At 35.9% G+C, this 12,379-nt stretch overlaps 1 protein-coding gene across 14 annotated transcripts in view; it reads right to left on the bottom strand.

Annotated features, from left to right (window-relative positions):
* The window catches only part of PDE4D (phosphodiesterase 4D), a 1,590,976-nt gene that overhangs the window by 13,803 nt on the left and 1,564,794 nt on the right, over window positions 1-12,379 (bottom strand). For all 14 annotated transcript variants that reach the window (XM_050794364.1, XM_050794365.1, XM_050794362.1 and 11 more), the window contains 5 exons: window positions 10,469-10,562; window positions 8,907-9,079; window positions 7,835-7,933; window positions 6,783-6,947; window positions 5,643-5,742 (listed from right to left, as the gene is read on the bottom strand). In XM_050794364.1, the coding sequence (XP_050650321.1) occupies window positions 5,643-5,742; window positions 6,783-6,947; window positions 7,835-7,933; window positions 8,907-9,079; window positions 10,469-10,562 (631 nt within the window). The remainder of the gene's footprint in view (window positions 1-5,642; window positions 5,743-6,782; window positions 6,948-7,834; window positions 7,934-8,906; window positions 9,080-10,468; window positions 10,563-12,379) is intronic.

Genomic DNA, 12,379 nt, shown 5'->3' with positions numbered 1-12,379 from the left:
ATTAAAATCCTCCTCTGCCAAGGCCACACTTTGGTGAGCATTCACATGAGACAAAAATAGCTTTACTTTTTGGTCCATTCAGAGAGATCATTCACGTATCTCTTCCCCAAATTTCTTTTTCACCAGTTTTCCAATCATGTTCCTTCTAAGTCCCTGACTATCCAGACAAATCATTGGCTATTGCCCATGAACTGGTATATAATTGCACATATGGCCATTCCTTCTTCCAAGCAAAGTGAACAACCAATCACCCTGCCTAAAGTTCTTCCCACTGGAAAGACTCCCCTTCACCACTGTCCTTCAGGGATGTCCCAGAGAGGGGCAGTAGTGCTGCTGTAGCTGTATACTTCCAGTGGTACCTGCATATCACACACAACCATCTGTAAACGAGGCCCTCTGTCAACTACTTGCAGGGAACTTTCCATGTGACCACATGTGTAGGCTGGAAGAAAGACAGCAGTGTAATTAATAGGAGTGGTATTAGGGCCACTTCTTTATGTAACTTGTGCCTTCAGTGTCTGCTCGGACCTGATAGATCGTGTATTACACCACTTTTATTTGATGATGAAATGTCGTACATGCCCAACGTATGGCCTGGCACGTTAGATAACTCCCTATTATGATGGGCAGACAGCTCAAACCACATGGAAACTTGGTGGCCCATGGTCAATCAGTATCTCCTAAGGCCCAGCAGCAGGCCTATATCTGTGTCTCAAAAGGAGAGTAGTTATCTTTCTTTGGATGGGTCTTGCTCCAGAGTCTGTGCTGTGATTCACACAGAGGGCTCTATCAAAGGCTCCAAACAACATTCCTATCTGCCACTGACATTCCAAGCACCATTAAATCTGCTGGATCATGTGGCCCATGTGCAAACCAGCTTGCACAGCAGGCTGGACCTGTTGCAGAGCCCCACTCAAAACTAGGAGTTTTTCTGACACTCTCTTGTTCCGTGCCCCATTTAAACTAGCAGCTTTTCAGCTCACTTAGTACATGAGCCAGAATAACACACACAAAGGAATACATTGCCTCCAAAATCCAACTAAGCCCACTAGGTTTTGTGCCTTTTTGTGTCTTATGATGGAGTCCATATGGCAGATGACAGCCAACATTAAGACCTGGAGCTGAAACAGTTAAGACTGGGCCAGACACTATAGATATGTATCCTGTAAGTAAGACTTATACTCACTGTTCTTACAGCTTAGCTAGGCTTAGCCTTGAGTTAGAAAATGACAGCATGCTACACTATGTCTCTAAGTTACAAGTGAAATAAACATAAGTCTTCAAAAGGACTTCAGAAACAAACATTTCTCCATGAAATGACAGAGGTAAGTGGTGGTTTTAACTTAATATTTAGTTGCCAAGGAAACCGCCTCATTCATCACTCCACTCATCCACTCTCTCTGCCCTCACCCTGCATTATGTTCCTCCATAGCACTTAGTACTATCACATGCCACAAATTCACTTATCATGCTCTGCCTTTTCTAGCAGAATGCCAGCTCTTAAGAGCCAGGGATTTGTCTTGTCCACCCATGTGTTCCAAGTGCCCGGAACAATATTTATTATAATATTTAGTAGGCTTGCAGTACATTTTTATTCAATAAAATAATCTCTGTAGCTATATCTATATAATCACATTTGATAAAAATGAGTTTATCCTTATTTTGAAGGTGTGGGTTTATGCAGAAAAATAAAATTCTACATATAATCTACTAGTGTAGCTATGAAAATTTTAATTTCAAAATAAGAGTAGAGAAATAAAAAAGTGTATACTGACAGCTAGATCATCTTAACCTTAATATAATGAAATGCCTCTGCTCTTGGAAACCAAAAACCACATGCTTTGAATGTATCACTAATGTGAATAAATCTTTCTGCCCCAAACTTAGGCATCTTTGCTATTAACAAAAATAATTCATTTTCCAAGTAAAATTTAATGCTATATTCTGTACTTTTGATACTATTTTTTTCAGAAAATAAAGCTAAGTTAAATATATCCTCCAGCATTTTACATTCAAAATTTCATGATGCTATTCACATTTTATGGATTTGTTTATTTATTTATGTATTTTTTTGAGATGGAGTTTCACTCTTGTTGCCCAGGCTGGAGTGCGATGGTATGATCTCGGCTCACTGCAACTTCCACCTCCCGGGTTCAAGCGATTCTCCTGCCTCAGCCTCCTGAGTAGCTGGGATTACAGGCATGCACCACGATGCCTCGCTAATGTTTTTGTTTTTGTTTTTTTTAAGTAAAGACAGGGTTTTACCTTGTTGGCCAGGCTGGTCTCGAACTCCTGACATCAGGTGATTCACCTGTCTTGGCCTCCCAAAGTGCTGGGGTTATAGGAGTGAGCCACTGCACCTGGTCTATGGATTTATTTATATGCATTGTCCTTAAAAAAAATTTATGCAGCTTCCTACCTGAAATTTCCATTTCTCTAAATTCTATTCACAGTCCCCACACTCAAATCATTTAGTATAGCTTAACCAACTCTACCAGGTAGAAAGGCTCTCTCTGCTTGCAGTACCTCCAGCATGCTTTCAGTGAGTGTAAATACAATCAGCATAAAATCATGTGGCACCTAAAGCTAAAACAACTGAAATAACTAAGAAAAACGAAGAGCACATGTAAGAAGCAGGAGGCTTAACTGCACTGGGAACCAGCCAAGGGAATTCCCAGCGCCCCTCACGTGCCTTAAGCTCTCAGTGCTTCCGTAGCTTCCTTAAAGTAAGACAAGTAACCAACTATGGGTTTATAAATTCGATAATCAGAGGTCTTTAGAATTCTTTATCAAGAGAAATATGGATTCAGCTGCAGGCTTTGGACAGGATGGCAGCTCCAGCTCAGAGCCAAGAGCTGAGAATGTGCTGGCTTGACAAACGGATGCTCAAGCCATCCATAAAAGATAAAATCTAAAAAGTCAAAATTTAAAAAAGGTTTACTGCAAACTAAAAATAAGCACAAATTTTGATAAAATATTTCATGAGGCTACATATTACAAGTTTACAAGTTATTGGAAGGACTCCTTTACTGCATGCTGGGAAGATAATTCTGTCTTATATGATCCCTAGCCAAACTAAGCTAACTAAGGCAGTAATTTTGATAATGCCCCGGGGCTCTGAGCAACCCTAGGATACTTTCCTGTACAAAGTGACAATGCTGATTCATTCCCTCAGGAATAACACAGCCTCATCATACCTCACCCTCAAAAAAACCCTTAGCAATCCAAAGCTACTCTGGCAACTGTGAACTTCCCTATGTTGCTTTGGTCACACAGAAAGGAGATCATCACAATATTACTAAATAACAAAGAATTTGCAGAAGCAGGATTCGTTATCCTTCCATCCCAGGCAGGTCACCAGCAAAATGACTTTAAACAGACATCCTAAGGAGATACAATTATCTTCTTCAATTTCCTCCACTATTTCACTGGTTCTCAAACTTTAGAGTATCAGATTCATCTGTAGATTGAGGCCTTGTTAGCTTAAATGGCAGACTGCACAGGGACCCTGATGCCCACCAGGGTCCTCCAGGTGCCAGCCAAAGCCCAAGTGCCCTTTAAGGCAGGGGTCCCCAATCCACCCACAGGCCATGGACCAATATCAGTCTGTGGCCTGTCAGGAACTGGGCTGCATAGCAGGAGGTGAGCAGCAGGCAAGCCCGCATCAGTACTGCCTGAGCTCCGCCTCCTGTCAGATCAGCAGGGACGTTAGATTCTCCTAGGAGCATGAACTCTACTGTGAACTGCTCATGCAAGGGATCTAAGTTGTGCATTCCTTATGAGAATCTAACTAATGCCTGATGATCTCAGGTGGAACAATTTCATCCCAAAACCATTCTCTCCCTACTCTCCCAGTTTATGGAAAAATTGTCTTCCACAAAACCGAGTCCCTGGTGCCAAAAACACTGGGGATTGCTGCTTTAAGGGCTCAAAAGAATGAAGAATAGAGCAGGTCCTCATTATTCTTAAAAAATACATCAGAGTACTTGGAAGACAGTGACTTTTCTATCAGTTGTTTTAATTTGTTCTCTAAATCTACTCTTAATTCTAAGGGAACATATAACATGGTATGTAATAGAATGCAAAGAAAACATACCAGTCTGAATGTTTGGTGATTACATACACACACATACACACACACACACACATACATATCCATATATATATATCTTAAACACAAAAATTAAACATTTTATATATTTACTAAAAATTAATAAAATTCAGAATATCCCAAGACATGAATAAGCATCAAAATAACAAATCAGGCCAGGCTCATGTAAAGTGCCAGCATGCAGCATGCACTGTATTGCATGACCTCCCTGCTCTTCTCAGAAAGGACATCATGAACCCTCCCCACTGATACAATGTAAATGCAGGGAGCTGCATCCAATATGTATTAATATTTATATGTATGCTTTGATGAGTTCTAAAAGTACCCCATTATAGGTACTCATAGGTAGGTAGAACATGAAATGTTATCCTGTCTAATCTGGATAAATAAGTCCCTAAACTAAACTTCTAAAAAAAATACTTGACTAACCACACATCAGGAAATTCCTGACTTTTCCAATCCTCTACATGGATGAGTCACTAGAGTATATTTTGCTATAGGATAGTCCAGAGGCCATTACAAGATATAAAAATAGGTGAATAATCCTAAAACTCTGAATTAAATCTCTCAAAGCAAGGTTACCTTTACATTCCTTCTTTAAATCTAGATACAGCAAAGACAGGAAATGAATGGTGAATATATAAATAATTCTATAGCTAGATTGTTATAGGCATGAGAAGACTATCATCCACAGACTCAAGCAAACATAAAAGGTGGACTCTTAAACATACAACAGTTTCAACAACTTTGCATAGTTTTTATATATAAAAGTGAATTTATGATGTTAATCTACCTATGGGAGGGCATTAAGTCATAGTTCACTTAAATCATTTACCAATTAACTTCAAGTACCAAACAGAATTTCTATAAACCTAAATCTCTTTACTAAGGGATAGCTCAAGCATTACCTAAACATTCCCTACAGAGGCTTTCTGTGCAGCAATGTCAGGGATGCTCCATATTAAACAGTCTCTACCATTCCTTATATTTCCAAATTCAGTGATGACTTCTTATAAGATGAGATGTGAACAGTGAGAAAAAACTAAATAGTTGAAAAAATATTAAGAGAGAAGTTCCTGTTACCCTTATTAGAATATTTTAAAAAGGAAAGAACAGGGGCTGGGCATGGAGAAAGAAGGGAAGTTATGGCCTCTGTAGAGGATTAAATGATGACCTACATAAAGTGAGGAACACTTAGCATTAATTCTCATAACTTTTTTTAATTTAAAACTTTAAGGCCAATATAACTTTCTAAATCTTTCTGCACACTTTCATTTTTAATTACCCTTTAACACAGCAATATATTACTTTTAAAGAGAACTGGAACACAATTTTTAAATATCATATGCCTCAAGGGATATAGTAATAATTTTCAGTTAAATTACATTAACATGCACTATCACTAAAACACATATATACACATATCAAAAGAACATTATGGCTCTGGAAGCACCCTGAGTTTATAGAGACCCTTAGTCATTCTAAAATGTACAAAGGAAAAATGTGTTCTGCAAAAATAAAGTTTACTTACTTGTATTGATCAGAAATTGATTGGACACACCAGGATGATCTACATCATGTATTGCACTGGCAAAAATTGCTGCAAGAATCTCCAAATCTGTAAACACGGCCTGGAAAATCAGACAATATAGATAATATTACTATTCTACAATGATATGAATTAAAAGTATAAACAAATGAGAAATCTCTAGAATTTAAATGGAAAACAAAATGGAGCTTCAAAATGTGTTATAATGTGTCAAGGGAGAGTCTTAGATACTTATGAACTTTTGAAGTATAATCTTAGAAAACATTTTATCTAATTTTATTACATCTCATGATCAAATGTTTTCTATTCACTATTTTTTAAAATATTATTTTAAAACTCTCTGAAATTCTTTTAAAATAAAATAATAGTTTATTTTCTAAGTATTTAAGATGTCTAAGAATATTTTGAAAATGTACATAAAATTAGTAAGACATGAGCAATTTTTTTCTTTTCTTTCATCAAAACCAGGGTTTCTCACCTTTAGCACTATTGACATGTTGGGTCCGATAACTGCGTGGGAGGCTGTCCTGTGCATTGTAGGATTTTTAGCAGAATTCCTGGCCTCTACCGACAAGATGCCAGTATCATGTACAACTAAAAATGTGATAGTTGTAAACAACCAAAAATGCCTCCAGACATAAATAAAAATATATTTTAAGAAAATCAAATTGCTTTAGTAAACAACTAACGAAATAACTTCTTAGGATTTAGAAAAATTAAAGTATTTCCTTCTAATATAATTCTATGAAAAATATCAATATATTGCTCATGTTTTATAAAACGTTCTTTGGCCTATAAATAAAAGCCGTCAGACTACATTTCAAGAAAACAAATTAACAAAAAGTGAATAAGCCAGATGTGCTTTATGAAATGTCCAGTGGATCATTTCAAAGAAGCAACATCATAAACAGATCAATCATTAAATCTGTGACCAACTGTCACAAGCAAAATCCATCAAAGACTTGACTGTCTATTCACCACAGCATTTTCCCCCATAAGTCAATAAATTATACTTCCAATGAATCCAATTATTTTCTCCATTGAAAACCCTTCAGATAAAAGTTTAATAGACCTTTATGAGTGGCAAGTTAGTGTTCTTGAAATTTCAGAAAACAGATTTACCTCCAAAGCAGGTGTAGACAATAGCACATGAGTAGACTGGACAACATCTGCAGCATGGATATTGTTGTGATAGGCCACATCAGCATGGTAATGGTCTTCGAGAGTCATAAGATATGTAATTAAAGTATCTACTGGAATTTTAAATGTTTTTAATAAATCCCGTTCCTGTAGGGAAAAAAAAATCATTTTAACATTTTTGTCTTTATGTAAACAATTTCTCCATAGAGTATGTTTAAGAAAAAAAAAAACACACACACCAGTATTGCCAATGGATAACCTGGAAATGGCAACTGCACTCTCACATGTCTAGTGAGGAAAATGGGAACCTTTGAGAAGATCCAGGGACTTTGGGACAAAACCAAAGTTGGGTTGTCCTGCTGGAACCCAAGAATACTACGTCCTAGCTGTATGGTGTCAGGAATGAGGTGCCAACTCTAAAAGTTTCTGTGCCCCATTATCATGGAGGCAGCTCCAGTCAAGCACTATTAATTCAACCCCTGCATCACACCAACTGAAAATCAACATCCTCTCTAGGGCTGGAGTTTCCCATTCCAGTCCCAAGGTATCTACAACAGCCTCAACTTCTCATTTAAATCCCACCCTGAGCTGGAGCAAAGCGTCAATAAGAGCACGAAATAGATACGGAGAAAGAAGCAGGACACAAAAAAGTGACTGAAAAAACTATATTCTCAGGTTAGCCAGCAGGGGCTTTATTCATTTTTTTTAAAGTTAGTACTCCATTTTCTATGCCAGTCAGGTTCAGATGACTAAGATAATGTCTAAATTATTATTTTAATAAATTGCTTCAACTTGGCTATATTACATCTTTACCTTAAATGCAAAAAAATAACAAAATTGATGTATTTGTGGTTTATACACACTCCACCTTTCTGTATCTTTACTTGTCCCTTGGCAAAGGAGCAAATAAGGATAAAAGTATAAAAATAAGCAAAAGATGGCAAATATTAAAAAAGACAAAATGTATGCACAAGCTACAGACTGGACATTAAGTTCCTAAATAAAAGAAATGTAATAGAACTCAACCACATTACCTGAAAAATGGTGTGCATGATAACAGTCAAGGGCCGGTTACCAGACAACTCTGCTATTCTGAAAACATGAAGACCCCATTTGTTCACATCTTCTAGTTCCTGGAGTAAAAAAAAAAAAAAAAAAAAAAAAGATACCAAAAAATTAGAAAGTAGAGTAAAATATGACTCAATGAACTCAATCATTGAAAAATTACAGACTTTAGGTGGCCGGGCATGGAGGCTTAAGCCTGTAATCCCAGAACTTTGGAAGGCTGAGGCAGGCGGATTACTTGAAGTCAGGAGTTTGAAACCAGCCTGCCCAACGTGGTGAAACCCCGTCTCTACTAAAAATAAAAAAATTAGTCAGGTGTGGTGGTGTGTGCCTGTAATCCCAGCTGCTTGGGAAGCTGAGGCAGGAGAACTGTTTGAACTCGGGAGGCAGAGGTTGTAGTGAGCCAAGATCGCGCCAATGCATTCTGCACTCCAACCTGGGCGACAGGGTGAGACTACGTCTCAAAACCAACCAACCAACCAACAAACAAACAAAAACAAAAACAAAAAAACCCCAAAAAACAGACTTCAGTGTAAAGATTGTTAGATTTTTTAAACAATGATCCATTTTAAATGTTAACAGACACACCATGTAAGCATAGGCAAACTTTAGGCACATTTACTTAAATGTACTGAAAACTGAATAGTATGGCTTAACCTTAGGACTTTGACATTACAACATATTTATGTACTTTAAGTATCAATCACAAAGCATTTAATGGATAAAATCTATTCACAAAACCTTAACTGTTTTCCTAAAACCCAGAAGACATGACAGATTTCTAACTCTTTAAGGCCAAACAATGAAATGAAGATGCAAATAATCACCTCCCAAGCCCCTAAAACATACATACCAAACCACCTGTCTAAGGCACTTTACAAGAGCTTTATAAAATGCCTGCCCTTCAAAAAAAAAAAACAAAAAACAAAAAATAAAACCTCCAATTAATAAACTTTTCTATCTATTCAAAAGACTAGAAGTGAAAATTCATAAAAGGGCATCATTTAATATTTATGATCCTGATCTTTGAAATCATCATACCTTGGCAAGGACATCTTCTTGTTCAGTTTTAACTCCAAACCTTGGAATACTTGAATTAGTCAGACTAGAGCTGTGCATCAATTTCTTGACTCCACTGATCTGAGACATTGGTCTTTTCTTTTTCTCCTTTTCCTTCTGAGTTGGAGAAGGAATTTCCACTTCATGTTGCTTATCTTGAGAAATTCAGAAAATGTTCTATATTTATTATTAATTCTATCTGTTTTTATATCATCATATGCATAACTGGAAGGATTATAATTGATCATTATATATTCCAGGAAATGTTCCCAACTAAAAATTTTCCTTTTAGAGAGTTCAGTATTTACATTTGAATTGGACTTAATTTGATATCTTCAAACACAAAATTAAGCAAATAAGTTCCACTACAAAATAATAATATCAAATGCATTCCATGGTTACCTCTTTGATACAATGTCCTAATAAAAAATGTTGCAAGACTTAGCATGACAGCCGACTCAGAGAATACACAACAGGTGGTTATTTCCACTGTTCATCAATTCCATTCCTATCTGAAATTGACTTAATGAACTGAAAATTGTTCTTGCCAACTAAGGACTCCAGTTTCAATACGTACTTTGAAATGGTAGAAACTTTATATACAAATGTCATGAAAACAGCAGTATATAAAACTAACAGCTAACTGAAATGGGTAACACTGTGGGAGTTGAAACAGTAGGTTTTGGATGACTTAGATTAATTCTGCTACTTTTTATTTCTGTATGATAGTGAGATAAGGGTTAAGTCCCCAGGTTTTATGGGAGTATAGAGAATCGTAAATATTACCTGATAACTGAATACCCACATAAGCTAATTGTGTTCTATAGTAAAAGACCTAACATGTCTTCATACTTTCATCCACGATTTCAAGGCAGTGATAAACAACTCTAACTCATCCTTGTACATAGAACACGTTCTATAAGTGTTTAATATGTTAACTATATATAACAGCAATTTTGTTTTGAAAGTAAGTCCAGGCTACGTTCAAATTACTGCCCTTTATTTACTGCATTTTCTTTCTGTGGATGAGGTACAAGAGTTGTCCCAGGACACCAAACTCAGCCATTATTAGCAAACTTTTATTTAGCATTTGTATTTTATCCACCACCAGTTTACTAGGCTTGATGTCCACGAGACTGTCAATTCATCGAGGGTAGGAATCATTTCTATTTCATCATTCAACACCTATTGCCCAACAATGGCTGGCATTTAATAAGAATTGGTTGAATACATGAATAGATCTCTCTATAAAATATATTTTACAGTTTGGTACTATGAAAAAATGGCAATATATAACCTTAATTTGAGAATTCCCAAAGTCCTAAATAAAACTAAGAACATGTAGTTTTTCACCTGCAACTCTAAAATTCAGAGGCATATAGTGTCAAATTATTAATATGACAAATGAAAACAAATAGAACTTCTAACACTTGTTAGAAGTTCCAAAATGTTAGGTTTCCAAAATGAGTTGGCACCCCAATCCTCCTATAAAAACAAGCAAACAACTGAAGAAAACATTTTTAATTGCATGTTGTTATTCTCACCTAAGAATGTGTTTGATATAAACTCTGACACTTGATTTCCAGACCGACTCATTTCAGAGAGATGGGTGAGCTCCCGATTAAGCATCCTTTTAAACTGAAAAACAGAAAAGTAAAATGAAATAATAGAAGAGGAAAGTTGAAGTGAAATACAAATGCATACTCTGAGATACGGGAAGATATGCCCGAAGAATTTTTAACTTGTCCTGACAATTTAGAATAGTGCCTTCCAGCAGAACTTTCTTCAATGCGGGAAAACACCATCATCTGTGCCTCCAATGAGAGCAGTCATTAGCCACAGGTGGTTACTAAGCATTTGAAATGTGGCTAGTGGTAAATGAGAAGCCAAAATTTGAATTTTAGTTAATTTTAACTACTTTTAATTTAAATAATCACATGTGGCTCATGACCACCAGTTTGACCAGCACAAATTTAGACTCTCAAGGACTGAAGGGAAAATCAGGAGAAATAAGCAAAGAAAAACAAATTAAAAATTAAGATTTATTATTAGTTATTTAGAGAAGAAACTAATTTATAGCACATAAAAGTGTTGCCATACAATAAAACATGGAATGCTTTCATCAATTTATGAGCAGAAATGAATATATATATACTGATCAAGGTCTTAAAATTTAGTCTTTTACTCCAAAGCAAAACTTAATAGACTTGAGTACTCTTCTAGAACTATGGAGAAGTAAAATATCTAAATAAATACTGTATAATGTTTCTTTTTAAAAGTTGTTTTTCAAGTAAGAGTATAACATTTATTGGTTCTCAACATCCACCAAATTTACCGTTTTCCCAAGTCACTAATTAGGAAACAGGTCAATTTTCAATAAGCTGATGCCACAGTGCCTATTTCATTGAAAGAAACACTGGAATTAACCTACCAGCACCACATGGCATTACCAGTATCCAAAACTCCCCAAGATTTTACACTTCCCTAACCCCCATCAGCTGTTTCTTAAGCATTAGGCATTTCAGAGTCCTTTAACTCTGAAAACAGCCCGACAAGGCCTTTTAATAAGCCTTCAATATTTGCCTTAATATACAGAAACAATATATTTTTTCTATACATAGAGTAACTGCTGTTAGATACTTGATGAGAAAAATATGTCAGATGCATTTGCTCTAATCATTAGATTAGCCTTTAAAATTTGGAATTTCACCATAAATTCTCATTTAAGTATGAAGGTAAGTGTTGAGTTTATATTTTAGTAATGTTTGAAATATAATTCTTACTCAGTATTTATTTAGAACTATTTTGCTTCTCTGCATAATTCATACCAAGATGGCCTGACTCTATACCGTTTGCTAAATAACTTCCAAAGTCAATCTTACAGACCATCTAGATTAGGTTTTAACTCAGCATTTAACTGTTATCAAAACAAACAAAAAACCCTCAACCATTTCAATGTACTGTTGGATGAGAGAGATGTGTATTCGCATTCCAGCGTAGTCAAAAACAAAGAACTGGCATGACCAGTACAAATTCTGGTTGTTAAATTACTGGTCTAGAGAGCTTAGTCTCAAACTTAGGAACACTAAGTTCACTTCTTTGTTCACATGTTTTTATAACTCCTTTCTAATTATAAAATGTACATGTGCTATAGAAAATTTAGAAAGCTATATCGAAAAAAAGAAAATAATGTAAATCTCCACCGCTGGAAGATAACCACAGATAATTTGTCAAATTTCCTTCTATGCCTTTTTTCTACCCTTGTATGTGAATACATATTTTTAAAACTGGCATCAGGTGGTATACAGAACGTGGGTTACTGCTTGTGTTCACTCGGCATTATATCTTATAACCTGTGAAAAAAAATAAACTTTGGGCTTCTAAGAATATTGGTAGACATTTATAATAGTGTTCAAACATTTTTCTGTCCCTCTTTACAAAGTTATAGTTTCTTA

Source organism: Macaca thibetana, chromosome 6 (assembly GCF_024542745.1).
Source record: "Macaca thibetana thibetana isolate TM-01 chromosome 6, ASM2454274v1, whole genome shotgun sequence".
Classification (NCBI taxonomy): Eukaryota; Metazoa; Chordata; class Mammalia; order Primates; family Cercopithecidae; genus Macaca; species Macaca thibetana.
This window is presented reverse-complemented; position numbering and strand designations above follow the sequence as displayed.